We start from the raw sequence: 19,425 nt of genomic DNA on the forward strand, positions 1-19,425 counted from the left end.
AACCAACTTGCTGCCTGATATATCCCTAAACCCTCGACAGGTGCCAACTGACCAATAATCATCGTTATTCAGTCAGTGCTTTAAATGTTGTGAATGATCGATGTTTGTTCATTTTATCTGTTTTGATATTTAAACTTTTCAACTGAGAAACCTTTTGTATGAGATTTTCTTTTTCTTTTTTTAACAGCTCTGTGTTGCAGCTGTTTCTAAAGTCAGACCATTTGAGCTCATCAGAGAGGAAATCCTCAGTCAAGAGGTATATAGATATACATAGACAGTAGATGTCACAGAGGATGAACCAGTGCTGCTAACATTATCAGCTGCTGAGGCCTTCAGCTTTCCAGTGGAAGCATGCAGAATTCCTGAAGGCACGAAGTACAGAAGGTTTATGTCGATTCACCACTGACGGGCTTAACCTCCATCTTTTTAGCTCCCCACTGTTTGTTGTAGCAGGTTTGTCTATATTTGCACATGCTAAACTGACCAAACAAAACCTGTAAGGGACAAAGAAGTTCACATTTACTGTACAGGTGGTAACCAGAGTGGTGAAAGAGGACAATTTCAAGATTCATAGATTTAACTCTACTCTTTTTCCTTCATTCAGTATGAGCAGATGTAAGACATTTGAAGATGAGGGAATTTGTTTCTCGTAAAAAAAAATAATTAAAAAAAACTTAATATATTATTTTAATGAGTTGTAGTAGTTTAATCAATGCTAGGAGAAATTCTTCAACTCCAATTGATTTATAATTTTATATTCATTATATATAATCAATAGAAAATAAATCATCCACTTACTAGCCTTCTGTGGAGCTTTCTCACAACTTACTGCATTCATTAGCTCATGGACTTTGCTCAGTTGTCATGACGACCATGAGATTACAACTGAATGTGTAACTGAAAATGATTGTTGGGATGGATATATGTATTGTTTAGAGTGTGTTTTATTTGTTTTTTTTATGTTAGTTACTATATTTAAATTGGCTTTAAGATTTCCAAACTGGACTGTAAACCTTCATCACCTAACGCTCCTCTTCCTCCATTATTCTCCTCCATCAAACCAACCTCAGTAAATCCTCTACATTATTATTCTTTCCTTCTTTTCTTTTCATCTGTTTGATGTTTTATTCTCTATGCCAGCCTTACATCAACCAATATACCCACATTCCTGCTCCTGAGCACAGGAATGTTTCAGAGGAAGCTCCGCCCCCTTTTAATACCTTTTAATGGCACCTTGCCAAGCTACCAAAAAAAAACAACAACAAAAAACAGCTGGTCAACACAAAGTCATCTGTGTGCAGCAGCACATGTAAGATTGTAGTTCTCACAGTATGATGCCATGTGCTCATGTTCCCATGGAAACTTAGTTTGATGTGCCACAACAGAAAACATAAAGCACACGATACACAACACAAAAACCTGCAGTATGAAGCACTCACACATGAACAGGAGTCATTACTGGCAGGTAGCTGGTATAAAGAATATTATCAAAAATACCATAACGCCAAAGAATTTAAATGAAAGACAGAAAGTTTAGACTTAAACTAATTTCCTAAATCCAGGTGACGTCCAGCACAACAGACTGTTATTACAGAGTCTGAGGAAGCAGACGTGTTTCCGCCACACAGACAAACACGCCTGTCTCATCGCCGGATTACACCGTAGACTGAAGATGTAAAGATCAGGTGGAGCGCTTCACTTTGGACCTGCATTGTGACTCTATAACTTTAAAAAGGTAAAAAAAAAAACTGGTCCAACATCCTGCAGCAGGACTACTTACAAAATCCTGTAAAAGAATCTATACACTGCTAATTTCAGCATCACTTCACTGGTTACCTTTATGTTTTAGATTTTAAAACTGCAATGATGACTTTAATTATTATTATACCTGTGATATGTTGACCCCGTCTGAGATTGATTAGAAATTCCTGCGTTGAGACTAAAACCCAGAGAAGACTGAACCTTTGGAGTCAAGTTGACGGGAAAAAAAAATCCTAAACTATCCACTGGTTGTCTGGCTGAGTCACATGACTCCAACAGTCACTGTCACAGCCAAGAAATACAGCTTACATTTAAAGAATGGTTTTGATCTCATCTGTCTGCAGGAACTCATTCAGACTAATGTTTGCTGATCTTCATTGGATTTAGATGAAGTTTATACTCAAAGGGTCACCTGAGCAGCTCTGACTGTAAACTCTCTTAAAAAGGAAACTTTTAATCCTGATGTTAAAAGTAAAGCGGGTTTCTGACTCTGAAGTATCTGCCTCCTTTAAAACAAGTCAGCAACAAACACATTTCAGTGTTTAGACATAATAATTAACTAAACTATGGATAAAATCTGACAACAATAGTTAACATTTCAAATTAATAGTGGAAGAATTCTACTTTTGTCTGAAATGAAGAAAGTTTGTTTCAAAAAGGACTTAAGTGTTAAATCTTCCGCTCATCATTGAGAACTTAACTGCTCACAGCATCCTCAGAGAACAGCTAGGATTTATGTTTTACTCCAAGTTTCTTTCTCAGATTTTTGATGTCATGCATTTGTTCTAAAACTTTACTTTAATAGAAGTAAATTGGCAAAATTGTGTTTTTAATGGTTAAATTAAAAACTTTTTTTTTTTAAAAACAACGAAGTAAATAACATCCTCCATCTAACCAGCGATTCCACATTTTTGTGCTTGAGTACAGTTTTTAGAGTTTAGACACCCAGAAGTAATGAACCACTGATCTCCTGCCTGCTCTGACTGCAAGTCATGTAACATCCAGGTCAATGTTAGAGGACATGGAAATATCTTCATTCCAAGATAAACTCAGTGCAGCAGAGATGCAGTGGGAGAACATAATGACACAAAATGAAATCCCAGCATGTCACATACACAGAGTCTACTTGGACCCAGGTCGATGAAATCACTGTCTTTCAACTGTAAATCAAATATTCTTAAGTAACTAACCACACACACAATGCAAGAGCTGCATTAACGTCAGAATGAGAGGCCCATCTGTGAACATGTACAGCAGCTCGCAGCAGGAAGTGACCATATTTGGACGAGCTGGGGGAGGAGCCAGCGGTGGATATGACTGATCTGATTGGAAACCTGACGATACTATGTCCCGTCCACCGATAGCTGTAACCTGACTGCACCACAGGCCTGTCAATCAAACAGACACGCCCCCAAAAACAGGTCTTTTTTAATCTTCTTTTCTAATGAATGAGGGATTATTTTTGGATGGACCTGCAGAAAACTAATAAGAAGGAGTGACTTTAGCTAACAACACCGAGATACATGATGGACACATTTTATTCACTTTGGATTTGATGAGAGAAGTTGAATGGGAGTTTATGGAGCCGGAGGCTTTTTGGAGCCGACTTCTAGTGGCACTCGGTGGTATTGCAGCTTAAGACACTTCTGCATCGGCATCATTTTACAGACCTGGAAGCTACAAAGACTTTTACATACGGTCTGTGGAAAAAGGCCAAACATGTTGGATTTCCTTGACTGTGACTGATCTGATACTTAACTCACAAAAACTATAACTTTTTGAGATCAAACTCAAACATTTGCAAAGAGAGGAAGGTTTAATCATAAACCGAGTCAACTCAACTCAGTGACGCAACAGAAGTAAAACGACACCCAGAAGAAGCAGGTGTGACAACACAGGCCAGAGATAAAGACACTGATGGGAACCTGAGAAACCCGCTCAGCGAGTCAATAACACGTTAGCCAGAGGTCACTTCATTTCCTTTAGAACCGGCCGACCCAGGAACCCCAGCTGCTCTGTGATGAGCCGGCAGGACAGGAAATGTTGGCCGGAGCTGAGCTTTCAACACCAATCAAGGTTTCACTGCTTTCACTGGGAGAGAGAAGACTTTCTTTAAGCTCTTTAAAGGTCAAATCACGGCAGTTTGAGCAACAATTAGCAACCAGCTGACACTCTTCTCAGAATAAACATGTACAGCAGCTTCACTCACCTTGGTGACGGCTACTTTCGCTCCTTTGTTGATGAGCTGCACCACATTGTCGGCCTGACCTTTGTGTGACGCTACGAGGAGGCGCTCGGAGAGTGCGAGGACCTCAGCTGCATCCTGCTGGCTCATGAAGCGGGGCGAGGGATTCTGCCGTCTCCAGACTCGGTGCTCCAGATGAGGCGGGTGGGGAGGGGGCGGGGGGCGCAGCTGTGATGGTGATGGTGATGATGATGATGATGATGTCGTCTAACTCATGATGAGCTCCGCTGCAGACAAACTGTCCAACAGGAGCCGGAGAGGCGGTCCGTCCCGGTTCTGCTCCTACAAACTGCCACGGCTCTTCGGCGTCATGGTTTCAGCTGCAGGGAGGAGAACAGGAAACACACGGAGTGAAAACCAGCACGGCCTCCACCAAACAGGAAACAGGACATCGCTGCCATCCAGGTTACCGGACACATTTGGAGGGTCGGTCACTGAGGTGCAGCTGTATCACGAAGAGAGCTCGTCATAAAGAAAAGGTGAGAGCAGCTCAGACACGTCTGAGGTTCTGGTTTAACCACAGGGAGGATGGAGTTACTGAAGGAGACGACAGGCCGACACGTCTCGAGTGTTTCATCTGATTCATTATCATTATAAAACAAATCGACTGACGGACACGTTGTCATCCAACACCTCCGTCTCCACGAGCTCACTGGAATACATTCTGATCTCATTCAGGGTCTCACAATCCTCCCAGAGAGATCCGGAAGTCTCCATTTTATTATTATTATTATTATTATTATTATTATTATTATTTGTGGAGCCATTAAAATGGCACCAAGGTAAAAATGCATAAAAGTACGTTTGTTAGAAATCAATCAACTTTTTTAACCCACCAATCAAGCAGTAATAATGTTTGTAGTAGAAAGAATGAAACTGAATGTGACTGTGGGTTTTATTTATTCTGTGATTGGTGGTGAAGCATTCTTGTGAACAACATATCTCAAGAACACCTTGAGGGAATTTCTTTAAACTTGGCAAAACCGTTCACTTGATAGCAACGATGAACTGATTTGATTTTAGGGATCGGAGGTCAAAGGTCAAGGTCACTGTCAAATCATGACATTTTACATGAACATGATATCGAGGGAACGCTTGGATGGAATTTTATTAAAAATTTAAAAAAATTTCCCCTCAAGGATTAATAAAGTAAATACCTACCTACCTTATTAAATGTTACACAATCGAGGAAGAACTGATTAGAGGTCTGTGGTCAAAGGTCAAAGTCATTGTGACATCAAATCCCTCCCATTTTTTTATTTTTTTTTGTGGTGCGATTTTAATTCAGGAAGCGTTGCCTCCAATGCTGTGAAAAGACTAAAATCACTGCAGCTATTACTATCACTGAAGGAAGCAGATGAAGAACTGAACACAGACATCGAGCAGGAGATGGACAGAGAAGCAGAGATCGCTTTGTCAGCACAGTCAAAACACAACTTCAAGCTAGGGTACGCAAGGAATGCTAACACTGGTGCTTAAGTAGAGCAAGCATGTATTATAATAAGAAAAATATTAAATGTACAGAGCAGGAATCAACAGTTTTCACAACAGGAAGTGACAGAATAGACTCACCCTGCCGTCAGACACCACCTCGACAACTAAGATGAGAACCATGAAAGTCTACATTGGAGCTGTAACCAGAACTTCAGCAGGATGTGAGACAATGAAAACAGGAATGATTGTACAGCTCTCCTCTCCCATCTGATTCCTGGAGTCTAATCTGTGATGACAGTCCTTCTGATCACTGTGTTGTCATTACTGGAAACACAGCGGTGAATGAGATAACATGGTGCAGATAATATCAACAGGACTGTTTCACAGAGCCGCGGGCTTACACGGATAAATCCAGAGAGGAACTGGATTATTTCCAAGATGCTGGAAATCTCCATCTCAACTCGACCATGAAACGTGAAACACGGCGGTGCAATGAGGTCTCCTCAGCAAAATCACGTCACTGGTTACGATTTCAGCTGTAAAACCTCTGAGTTATCACATTCTGTGGAGAAGAGGATGATTACAGTCACACACTCAATATCTGCCCAAATGGGAGCTATGATCACAATCTGTGTCGTCGTTAAATAATCAACAGAAAAGTGTTTTTGCAGCAAATTTTGATATCACAGTGAAGTTGATCTTTGACCTTCTGCATATAAAATGTCATGACTTCACAATTATTTCCTCCGAGACATTCGTGTACAACTTTGTCATACTGATTTAATGTAGAAACTCCAATAGAAACTCCCATTTTCATCGTACATCCAACTCACCTCGTTTTTGGACTTGAAAGCAAAGGTTTTTGATTTGAAAGCGAAAGTTTTTGATTTGAAAGCGAAGTTTTTTGATTTGAAAGCGAAGGTTTTTGATTTGAAAGCAAAAGTTTTAATTCTGTGACCAAAACGAACAAAACTGTAAGAGCACATTTGTTTGCAATGCAAATCATTATATTCTCGGTTTATATATTTTTACTTACAAACTTGATTTTTGATTGCAGTGAGAAATTTGCTTTCAAAACCGTTACGTTTTTTTTGCTTGCACAATAAAGACACAAAAACACCTTTACAGACCACAAACATGTTCTGTGAGGTTAGAGTGACCTTTGACCTCCAACATCTAATGAGTCCAAGTAAATGTTAGTGCCACATTGGAAGAAAGGTTCCTGATGTCCTGTTGAATAGAGGATGGACGTGAGGTCACGGTGACGTTTGATATTATCAATTCATTCTTCTGTCCAAATGAACATGTGGGCCAAATTCTGACAATCATGAGAATTATATGAACAAATGGGACCGACATGTTTCTGTATTATTTAATTATCTTCAGATTTTTGGTGATTATTTGCAGCTTCTCTGTTATCTGGGATGCCTCATTTATTGCAAACGAAACAAACCTGAAACCGAATTAAAGTCTAAAGATTCACAGAATCAATAAACGGTGAACAAAGCAGCCCAGTGAAGCATCATGCAGTCTGAGACTTCTAGACGTTTTTTTTCATCTGCCAAGTTTCCCTGAAACATTCCCAAAAATTAGAAACGAGACCACACAAACTGTGGAAGCTAAAGAATGCATAAAAAAGAAAAAAAAAAACTCAGCGGCTTGTCTCTCAGAGGTCAATTCGCTCGAGCTGAAAACGCTGCTGCACAATAGTAACGTTTGAATGGCTCCCTCCTGCAGGCTGAAAAATGAATAAGCCTAAGTAAAAGGGGGGAATTCTGTCTCTGACTGCATTCCAGTTGGTTCTGCAGAAGATCCCGTTCAGACCCCCGCACACAAAGCAGGCCTGGCTCCTTGCTCGCAGCTAGGCAACCGGGCTTTGTGCAAACTTTCAGGAACTCAGAACTCTGTTCAAAACCAAGAAATGCCAAGCCTTCTCTCTTTTCACACAGCTCGGGCAGGGAGGAAGGGGGGGGGGCTTTATTACCCTGCTCACTCTGAAAACTCACCGCTTCTCCTCACTGCAGCAAATCTGATTTATTTTTAAACTGTTAAACAGAGAAATCAATTAAAGACATAGTTTGTATTTCTTATGTTCTTCAGAAACATTAGGAAATTACAATGGGCCTGAAAACATGATGGAAGAATATAGTGGAACATATAATATAATGAAGAAGCTAAATATTGATGTATTTTGTGATCAAATTTATTGACCCGTTTGCAATGTTACATTTTTAAGAATAATATCACTGACTATCAAATTGGTATCAGTTGTTTTCAGTTCACCAACATCCTGCAGTAACTCCCTGCGTAACTGAGGTCAAAGTTCAGTCGGCATGAAAGTGGACCCTGATTAAAGCTCAGGAGAAGCCAGGTGTTCTGCAGAGTTTCTATAGAAGTGACCTGTCCAGACCCAGAGCCTTCATGTCCATTTATCACCCTCCCTGGAGGGAAAGGTTGGGGTCAGCTGGAGTTCAACACCCTGCTGACCTCACTAGAAACATCCAGCTAACAAATTCTATTTCAATTTAAAATTCTAAATTGTATTCATGTAGCACTAAATCACCACATAAGTCATCTCAGGACACTTCACATAATAAGGTGGAGATCACAGACTGGATATGAAAGTGTTCATAGCTTCCAGGTTGTGAAAAATGAGGCCGTCACTGAAAGTTGCGCGAGTTTGTCTGTTTCTCTGCTCATGTCTGCGTTTCATGATGTTTTCATGAAGGCTGTGCCTCGTTGAAGTTCACACAGACACCCATGCAACAAGAAATAGGCAGAAATGATGGCAACTACACTCGTTACGTGACTGTAAAAAAAGCGCAATAAAAGCCCAAAGTTCAGCTATCAATGGACAAAACTCAACCTCAAACTGAAAATCAGACCAGATAGTGATTTTTTTTTTTAAATGCACCCCTTCTGTATCTTTTGAAAGTAGAAAGGATGCTAATGTTATTCAACATTATTTCACACGATGTAACATGAGGACTGATACGGCAGCAGACTGTGGTGAGATCAGGTTTCAGCCAAATGAAATTGTAACAACACAGTCAACCTTTCAAAACACTGTTCGCTGATGAGTAACGCTGAGTCAGCGACACACATCATGTACTTTCTCCCACATGTTTACAGAACAGAGCTGAAGCGTCTCCTGCGGCTGTGAACACTCTCATCACGACTGCATCCTTTACAACCTGCTGATCTATCTCAGGTACGTCAGGAATGTGAGCGCTGGGACCTCAACTTAACTTCTCAACCAGAGGGCCGTTCAAGAGTATCATCCAGCAGAGCGTTCATTAAGGGTTCGTAATGTGATAATTTCATATCAAACAAACAAAGAAGTGATGTGAACAAATCACTGAAGCCAAAAGAACTAAAAGGTCAGGAACCTGCATGTCAGAGAAGGAATGCAGTGTTGCTTTTTTCTCATTTTCATTAGTTAAATATTCAACTTGTGATGATTGGTTTTGTCTTAAGTCTAGAAATAATTAACTGAATCGAAGGCGAAGGAGACATGTAATCAGCAATTAATTAAAAGTCCTGTTTTGATCTAAAAACCTTTTGCAGAAACAACTTTCACTTTCCAACAGTAGGTTAGATGGTCAGTTATATTCTGCAGAAATGGACTTGGAGCGCATTAATGGGGCTTAAATTAGACTCTTAGACTTGTAACTGAACCCGAGCTGCACACGTTACATCATATGTTTTTCACACATGATGAAATACGAGCCTCTGAGCACACTTCAAACCCGAAGCTTTGAACCAGTTAGTGTTTACAGAAATGTAAGGATTTCCCTCGAGGACGTCATTAAAGGCTCTCCGACTCCCGGCAGAAGTGAATTACCAACAGGTCACAGCCTGCAGAGCCGGCCTCATGAAAACCTGACATTCACCACGGAGAGAGCTTCCATCTGACAACATTAAGAACTAAATGTGTATTGCTGCTGTGCACTGATGCACGGCATGAACGCACTAAAATTAACTCCAGCGCTCTGAGCTACAAACACTACGATGCTGTACATTCCCCATTATGTGGGTCATCTCTTCCCTCACAAACTTAGAAAAACACACCTGCACAGTCCCATGATGCTCTGCATAAGCTTCCTACATGTGCTTATAAACATACATGAAGCCATTATTTTAATGCTTTAGTTTGTAAATCCAAAACACAACATTTTATCACTGCTGACAAAATAGCTAAATCCATTTTCATATAGTGAACATGTCCTACTTTACAGACAAAATAAATAACATCAGACTGTTTAAAAGGAGCGACTACATTAAATCTTCATCAAGTCATTTGGATATTTTGCTTACGAAATTTAGAAATTACTTTTAAACAGTGTTGGTCCCACAGTTCTGTTCATTGTAAAAACAGCTGTGGATGAATTGTTCCCCTTCCAGAAGTGTCTTCAGCTGCAATACCACCGAGTGCCACTAGAGGTCGGCTCCATAGACTCCCATTCAACTTCTCTCATCAAAACCAAAGTGAATAAAATGTGTCCATCAGTTATCTCGGTGTTGTTAGCTAAAGTCACTCCTTCTTATTAGTTTTCTGGAGGTCCATCTGAAAATAATCCCTCATTCATTAGAAAAGAAGATTCAAAAAGACCTGTTTTTGGGGGCGTGTCTGTTTGATTGACAGGCCTGTGGTGCAGTCAGGTTACAGCTATCGGTGGGCGGGACGTAGTATCGTCAGGCTTACAATCAGATCAGTCAGATCCAGTGCTGGCTCCTCCCCCAGCTCCTCCAAATATGGTCACTTCCTGCTCCAAACTAGCAAGATGGTGACGGACAGAATCTGAACTGAAGGCTTCATAACGTTCAATGGAGGAGTGACTTTAGCTAACAACACCAATTGATTATTGATTTTGGATTTGATGAGAGAAGTTGAATGGGAGTGTATGGAGCCGGAGGCTTTTTGGAGCTGACCTCTAGTGGCACTCGGTGGTATTGCAGCTTAAGGCACTTCTGCATCGGAACCATTTTTCAGACCTGGAAGCTACGAACACTTTATATCCAGTTTATGATTCACACACAGTCAATGCCTTCGTCCTAACAACACACAGCTGCACATAGACGATCCTCTGTTCCTTTGCATGTAATAGTATTATTGGTGTTCTTCTCTCACATCAGAAGGTCCAACTTCACAGAACCAGAGATAACAGCAGCTCGACTCTTAACAGTGCAGCAGGAGGGCTTTTCCCATCATACAGTGGAAGTGAGAGTTCACGGGCATGATGATGCCCCCCACCACACACACACACACACACACACACACACACACACACACACACACACACACACACACACACACACACACACACACACACCTCCCCTCCTGCCCCCCTCAGTGGATTTCACTCCAAACTCAGCCATCTGTCTTTTCAGCACCAGTCAGAAACAGAGCCAAAACCAGATTAAAACAGGACTTTGACCCGTTCACTAATCCTGAGATCTGTTTCAGTGCCAGTTAGCTGAGTGTTACAGAGAATCTGTGCAGGCTGAAGAATGCATGAGAGGCTAAATATGTCAGAAGTACAACTCAGGAGAAATGTCTTTGACTATATCATCAGTTCAAGAGCTGAATTTAAAGATTTCAATTAATGATATATGTTTGCAGGATTTTGTTCATTTCACGCAGTGACATGAGAAAGTGACACACTGCAGGCTAATCCGGAGGTTAATGGTAGATTTGAACCTGCTGTCATCCATGTGACAGCTGAGCTGGATATAATAACCATCTACATACATAAATAGTACAGAAGCTGACCAAAACATTAAACTAAAAATAAGCAGACATAATGGGTCTTCTGGTTTAATAACATCTATGGTGGTTATCATAAATAAATGTCCGGCACTCGTAACAAAACACTGACTTCCACAGCAGGGCCTCAACAATACTTTTTTTATTTTTTATTTTAATTAACAAAATTAAAACAATTCTGCAGAAATCTTTAGTTTTATATTTCAGCTGTTTTTACACACAAAAAGTGGTTTCATAATATTATTGGTGTCAAGCTTGGTAACAGAGAGCCACACTTTGAAATTTTTTACACCAATACGATGCACGCTGTTGTTAAATCTCTCATGATAGAACATACACACTCCTGCATGTCCTGTAAAGTCACACAGCCGATTACCAGCATCATTAGAGATGTGCTGCATCCTTGTTGCAGTGTTTCCAACTGGTTGAGTTTACTTGTGGCTGCAGGTGTCACAGCGTGCATGCAGGGACTCCTCCATCTGCAGCTCCAGCTTTAAAGATGTCCTCTGAACGCCTCATTCAGACGAGCAGCAGAAGCTTCAATTTACAGACGACCCCGAAGCGTACGGCAGGTGACGAAACGTTAAATATGATGAGGCGCAGCCTCTAGAAATAATCCATGTGAGTCGTTTAATCTGTTAATTGTAGTTTAAGAAAAAAGAACCTGGCTTACACTCTTCCCCTCAAAACTACCGCTGTGTGTCATGAAGTTGGCTCTTTAATAAAATGGATTTCATTTAATCACTATTGAAAAAAGTATTGTTCAGGAACGGGTATCAAAGTTAAGGTGTTGGTAAAAAAAACTTTAACGCGACTCAGCCTGCTGGCCAGGAGTAGATACTAGAATTTACAGATGTTCCCTAAATGCCTCACATGCAGGTTGGGAGTGGATGCTACAATTTACAGATGTTCCCTAAATGCCTCACATGCAGGCTGTGAGTAGACCCTACAATTTACAGATGTTCCCTAAATGCCTCACGCAGGCTGGGGATAGACGCTACAATTTACAGATGTTCACTAAATGCCTCACACGCAGGCTGCAGGTTGTTGCAGCTCGCCTGTCTCAGACAGGTGTGTGGCCATAAATTAATAAGTTCAAAAATGATGAAATAACACATTCTGATGTAAGATTGAGCTGAAACGGTTATTTTATGTACCTTTGAAGGCTACTTCAGTACAACCTGCCTGAGACACGAGAGAGCTGCTTTGGCTCATTGCATCAAAGCGACTGTAGAATATCAGCAGTGAGACACAGAGTTTCAGATTATTGTCGGGAGCCAAACACCTGCTGTTCTGAAGGAACCTGGTGGAAGTTTTATTTGGGTTCAACTAAGACTGCAGCTGCAGTCGTGTCTTCACAGCAACATCTTTTTACAATTTAACTCAAAGTATTATTGAAGATCTGACCCAAATCTTACAGGATAACTGATAAGCAGTGTTTCACTCTCTGTCAACATACAGTCTCTGACAACAGTCATTTCAGCGCTGGAGAGCGAGTTGTCAGAAAAACAGACTTATAAATAATTTACAGAAACACTTGTTCCAGCTCTGTTCTTCTTCAGAGGAGTGGGCTTCTGGGTAATGTGGGTATGGCCTCATTGTGGTTAGTGAGCTACTTTCTTCCTGTTAGCAGTGTGTGAGAAGTAACCAGCACTGTGAAGACCACGGTGACTGTGATCAGTCACAACGTGTTCAGATCAGCTGTCTCCAACCAGTCGATGGAGATCTTCCCGGTAGATCAACGGGGTTCTCGGAGGAAAAAGGCTGGAGACCCCCTGGGGTCGTATTCACAGAGACTCCTCGCACTAAAAGTTCCTAATGGTGACGAAAAACTTAGTGTTGTGACGTTTTCTAAGAATTTATACTGCTGAAGTCCAGCAAGGTCAGAAATATTCTTCAGACTGTGAATGAGGTTGATGAAAGTCTCCAGATTCTATCAGCAGGATGATGTTTGCTCACTTCTCCAACTCAACACAAGAACATGAAAGTGATGAAGCTGTTTGGTGAGTGTAGAAATGACTGGAGTCTGTTCCAACCTCCATCAGCACTGATCCCCTCTTTTAACAGGATGTGTCACTGAGCAACGGGGTCGACCACACCTCCTCACTAAGAAAAGGCTCCTCGCAGGAAGCTTTCAGCTCTCAGAGGTCTTTATGAATGTTAATGAGTTTGGCCCCTGGTTTAGATGGAACAACAGTTATCCAAATACAAGCAGCCCCAGAAAAGAAAAACAAGGTCCAGTTCATGCATAAAATTTAAAGTTTAAAATATTGATAAAGGACCAAACAGATCAAAGTATGGATAAGATAAAGTGTGAGCATAAGAAAATCACATTTCAAATCCATTTACTAGAAGTTTTACCAATGTTTTGTAATTACTATTTTATTAGAGGCTGTGTTGCCTTTTTTAATATAAATATTATGATATTAGAGCAAATTTATGTGAAAATGCTTCAATTTTGGAAAAATATTCACCCACTACCACTACAGCACCTAAACCTGTTAACTGATGACTAACATCATCACAGTCACATAAATCAAATCAAAACTGTTACAGGTGCCGATGTCTTGGTGACAATATGACTTTATATTTGGTTTTATTACCCAAACCAAGAACTGATGCAATCCATAAAATAAACGTGACGTTGCTCATCTGACTGGATGGAAGAACTGAAATTATTGAGACAGATCGAGTTAATTCATGAATGAATTGTTTTATATTCAAAACATGAATGAATGTTGGAAGCTGGCCTGGTTCAGAGACTGATGTCAGAATAAATATGTGAGCATCTCGTTGACCGCTGGTTAAATAAGGATGTTTTTCAGTGCAGTAGAATTAAAGGATGCAGCTGTAAAGACAAAGACAAAGACCCCACCCCACCCCCACCTCCCCCAACTCTCCAGTCTGGTAATCACCTTCTGCTTCATTGTCCCAGAGTGCTGAGCAGAAACGTCCCCTGTTCATGTCTCTTCACTCATACTGGGGACGAACGCTGACTCCAACACCTGTCGGCAACATGTGCATCACTGCAAGACAACCAGAAACTCCACATGACAGTTTGGATGGTGTGGCGTTGTTGTGACCAGCAGACATGTTGGTCCTCACGCTGTCCTTCTCTGTTTGTCTCCGAGACATTCAGATAAAACACCTTCATGTCTTCGTCTTTGTTCCGACTGCAGGAAAATCCGATTTTGTGAAGACGATCTGGAGAAATCTGACTGGAATCACATTTCAAATTTCCATATGTGGTTTGGATCCAGATTCCAAAAATCACATTTCATGTGGGCGTTTGTGCACTTCAGACCGTTTGTGCACTTCAGACTTTCAATCTGGACTCAGTCTGAACACACAGACACACACACACACACACACGAAGTTCCTGCTCTGTCCTCGCTGCTTCAGCCTTTTCTCTCTTTTCAAACTGTCCCATAAAGAAGTGCCGATGATTTCTTTAATCCTCTGCAGCAGGTGGACTTCCTGACAGCAGATGTAACGTGTGAGAAAGAGCAGTGGGCCGCATGGCGCTGGACTTCATCGTCTCCAGCTCGGAATTTAGAGTCAAAAGACTAAAGAAAGTTCCTTTTCTTTTTCCTCAGAGCGTTTCACTCTCATCTCTGGTGTCTCAGGAAGCAGCAGAGTCATCACAAACTAATGTGTACTAATCCAGGACTGTTCCTGTTATCTACCACCTGAGGAGGGTTTCAATTTTCATCTCTTTAAAAACATCACACCATTCATATCAAAGGTTATAGATTTAATAAATTACAGTTGATTTTCTTTCCCACAGCTTCATAGAAATCATCATCTGAACCTGAAAACAAGCGTTTCTCCATCTGACACTAATCTAATCATCACCTCTGACACAGTGCCCAGTTTCCAGAGTCTGTAAACCTCCCCAGCCCCCACCCCCCACCCTGTAGCCCATTACAGCTCGTTATGTGCCCATTATACACCTGGTGATCTCTGACCTCGTCAGCACTGCGCTGTGTAAATCAGTTCCCTGGGGAGCCGAGCAGACGGCCGGGCGGTGAGGCTGCTGCTCACGCCTCGCTGCATTCATCACTTCTACACAAAACACCATCTGAAGGACTCGTACATGTCGTCTTATTCTGTTTAAAGTCTAAAAACATGTTTTATTATCAAATTTAAAAAACCCAGAGATTTTAAAAAGCTGTGAAGTAAAGATTTGTAAGTGGAATGAACAGAAATCAGGAAAATAAATGAACTACTAGTGTAATTAAATCTGTCGGAGCCATGATGGGAGCTTCCTGGTTAATTCATTTAAAAGACTGCTTATTGCTGCCTTTTTGCCAAAGAGATATCCATACGTTCAATGGTAATCCTGTTGAATATGAAACATTTAAAACATTTGAACACTCAAATATGAAAGTGACATCATGCTCTCTATCCGGAGCGGTTTACTAACGCATGACCAAAGGAGCTGCTGAACAGTCGAGTCCTGATGAAGGTTACAAAAAGAGCCAAATCTGTGTTAAAGAAACATTTTGGCAAAGACAGAAGTCACATTACCTGACTTTCAATTACTAAAAATCTGAAACTCAATGCCCTCTAATGAACAGTGAAAACGGCTGCAGTTGTACACCAGCATTTTCAGTACAAAACTTTTTTCTGTTTAAATCTGCTGCACAATTATGATCAAACACAACTGACCCTGTGTGTGCACATTATTAACACACTTGTACAAAAAAATCTGCAACATGCAAACATTTGTTCAAATAGGAATGATAAGAAGGCAGCATGCTTCTCTTTCTCCCATATTTAAAGATCTATTGCAGTTTTACAGACTTCACATTCAGCTTTTCTGTGTTTTAAGTCTTCATTTTGTGGCCATTTTAAAATCTACATTTTCCTTCTTGAGCAGAAACAAGAAAAGACACATCTTTACTTAAGAGCTTCTTGTCGCCACTTGTTGATGAAGGGGATAAAATTTCTCACGCAATACGGGAAACACGTGAAATAATGTGATTAAAAAAAGACTGCACGGAAAATATCATATTTTGATTATATGGCAACAAAAAAATGTAAATGCAAAATTCCCATATATTCCATGACAAGAAATGTGAAAAAAAACAACTGACTTTTCCTGTCTGAAAAAGGGTTTTAAATATTCCCCTGATATTCCCTGATAGTCTATAAAATCCCCTGACATTCCTGGATAATCCCAGATATTCCCTGATATTCCCGGACAATCCCAGATATTCCCAGATATTCCCTGACCCATAAGAACCCTGAAAAGGCCTACTGCTGCCTACAGTCAATGTAAATGTAAGATGTGAGCTACAGGAGCAAAGAGGCTACAGAGTTGTCTCCAGACAAAGTAAAAATACCGTCACGTCCTCCATGTGGAGATTTACAACACTCAGAATTTGACACCAATAAAAAGAGTTTAAAGGTCAAAAGTACAAAGGAAGCAGTTCTGCTGCTGTATAAACTGTCAAGGCACGAGAAGAAGACTGACTTCCTGAAGGAGAAGAACGTCTGTGGTTGTTTAAAAGTAGGACACGTGAACAAACACTGGAGAAGTTACAAGCATCCAATTCTTCATGTTCAGTTTAAGGAAAAGGAGCAACAGGAAGTGGTCATACAGCGGCCGGAGACAAGCATGTATCTACACGAGTGACATCACACATGGGCGATAAAATGTTGCAGACAATCACAACTCTTCAGACCAAGGAGGTCCTTTTACATTCATATCTTGTTACAGTTCAACCCGGAAGTAAATATTACTTCATACAAAGGGACAAAAACTTGTAATATGATTCAAGTACTGGAAGAATGAAACTATGACACAATGCCTGCTCTCAGAGATTGGCTCTTCTAAAATCAGAATCTACGCACACTGACATGCATTTCTTCAATTCTACTGTTGAATCATTAAAGGATAATTTTACGATTGTTGCCAAAAGCAATTATATACTTGTTTGTTAATTATAAAGTCTTTAAAATGAATTGACTTATCCAGTGTGATTATTTATTGAACCCTGTTTCCAACAAAGTTAGGACGCCATGTAAAATTGAAATAAAAACAGAATGTGATCATTAGCAAAAATCAAAACTGAGAAATGTTATTTTTTTTGAAAATATATGCTCATGTCCACCACTATTTTAAAGCCAGAAGTGACTATATTTGGACAAGTTGAGGAGGAACCAACGGTAGATCTGACTCAGTCTGATTGGACCCCCCCCCACCCACCCACCCACCCATTTATAGCTGAAACCTGACTGCACCCATCAATCAAACAGACACGCCCCCAAACATCTTGCATTATAAGGCCTAATATCTAATTAATAACGCCAGACAACTAATAAGGAGTGACTTTGAGCTCATGGATACGCCATGATGCACCAGCGTGTTTCTACGTTAGCCCAGAAGGGACAAATCAAACACCAGCTCTCGAAAAGGCCTCGTGGGTTCTGCAACCTTCTGTTTGATGCCACTAAAACACACTGGTCCTTTAAAGAGGTGGTCCTTTAACTCCAGATACACTTTTAGATTTACAGCTGCATCGGTCACAACAACTAGAATAAAAATGTGGTAGATTAAGTCACCATATATCAGTAGTTCAGGTTTTCATCCCAATTCAAACTATACTGAGAACTTAAAACCACACAAATATTTTCTTATGGATATCGAGACCTCCAGAAAACACCACAAAAAAATTAAAAGATGTGACCTTTAGCCTACTTTATTTCATATTTTCTTGGCATTTATTCAGGAGCTAATTTGCATCAGATAAACTACTGTCCTGATTTATTTTTTGATGACTTAGTTTAGTCTTGTTTTCACACATCCTCTGCACTGAAACCTTTCCTTTACATTACACATTTTGAAAGATATTCACAAGATACGGTCGGTCATTCCCTAATGAGGAATATCAAGGAACATCATGGCAGTTTATTTAAGTCTGAAAGAGACATTTCAACTTCAACATTACCTCTAAAATGAGCTGATAAAAGGAGAAGTATTGGACAAACACAAAGGGACGCCACCCAACAGCAAGTACAATACAGTCACTATGAATTCACCATTAATTTAATCTAATGTAATATTAGAGGTAAATTAACCTGAGCTGCACTGATTTTTACTTTAAAGTTCAGAGGAGACAACAAACATTTCGACATTAAATAAAGAATGAATATGATAATATAATCCATTTAATCCAGTAAACAAATTTACAACAGAGCTGCGAGTCTGTCTCCAACACTGTTTTGCATTTTGCAGTGATTTGTTTGGAAGTCGGAGGATCGTAATTCAAGTCAGCAGAGTCGGAACACAGCAACGTACGCAGCACACAAACAGAACCGAGTAAAGCCCGAATATTTCACAGAGAAACACGGAGAATAAACAGAAAATAGATCCGGATATTCACCTCGGAGAGAAGCGGCCACACACGGCGTCACCTGGACCGGAGCTCCGGTGTCTGCTAGTCCCGCAGTCCGAGCAGAGCGCACTGTTTGGGGGGAAACTCCAGTGAAACGTCTCGGTCCTTTCTGCAGCTGCTCCCGCCTCTCCCTCCACCCCGGAGAGAAAAGATCTCCCTCCGCCTCATTTACATGTGAACGGAGCCGCTGACCGACTGTCACCGCCGGGAAACTGGAGGAGAAAGACTCGGTCCAACTTTCTCCTCCGGGGACAGGAAGCCCGCACCAGAACTATTCCTCCATATTGGACCCGGAGCTGAAAGATAAACATCATGTGGTGTGGAGGAAGTGTTTAGCAACCATCAGACAGGTGGAACAGGCTTTTATTTTATAGCCTAATAAAACTATGATGGGGTGCTTAATGAGAAATAAACTGTTATATGAACCCATAATTTGGGTCAAGGCAAACTACTAAAAATAAATAAATAAAAGATAAATGATTTCCTTTATTTGCCATAATACAGTTAACGAACGACGTTTCTGGCCCAAACTTTATAAATGTGATTATACTTAGCCTACATTACAAATGATTCTAGACAAAAGAAGAGAAATAAATAGTGAAAGGATTTTCCAAAGATATCTTCTCTTTTTTTCCTTTAAGCTTTCTCCCACTAATTCACAATCTATTATTGTACATTTTAATTTAGCATTCATAATATTGTTTTCCTGTTTGTCTTTATTATATAGGCTACTTATTCTGTCGTTCTGTCGCTAAATCCTTCTGCATACTTTCGCCAATTAAAACAAATTGTACAACTGTATTTGATTTGATTTA

General features: G+C 40.4%; 1 protein-coding gene across 2 annotated transcripts in view; it reads right to left on the reverse strand.

The window, feature by feature from the left end:
• Positions 1-18,882, reverse strand: part of ankrd6b (ankyrin repeat domain 6b) — a 37,334-nt gene extending 18,452 nt beyond the window's left edge. For both annotated transcript variants that reach the window (XM_069705844.1, XM_069705843.1), the window contains exons 1-2: positions 18,599-18,882; positions 3,971-4,326 (exon numbers count right to left, since the gene is read on the reverse strand). In XM_069705844.1, the coding sequence (XP_069561945.1) occupies positions 3,971-4,096 (126 nt within the window). In that variant the 5' untranslated portion in view covers positions 4,097-4,326; positions 18,599-18,882. The remainder of the gene's footprint in view (positions 1-3,970; positions 4,327-18,598) is intronic.
• Positions 18,883-19,425: the final 543 nt, after the last annotated feature.

Source organism: Brachyistius frenatus, unplaced genomic scaffold, assembly GCF_029030835.1.
Source record: "Brachyistius frenatus isolate BFR_SWC_R1_liver_20210118 unplaced genomic scaffold, ASM2903083v1 Contig_59, whole genome shotgun sequence".
NCBI classification, from domain to species: domain Eukaryota; kingdom Metazoa; phylum Chordata; class Actinopteri; family Embiotocidae; genus Brachyistius; species Brachyistius frenatus.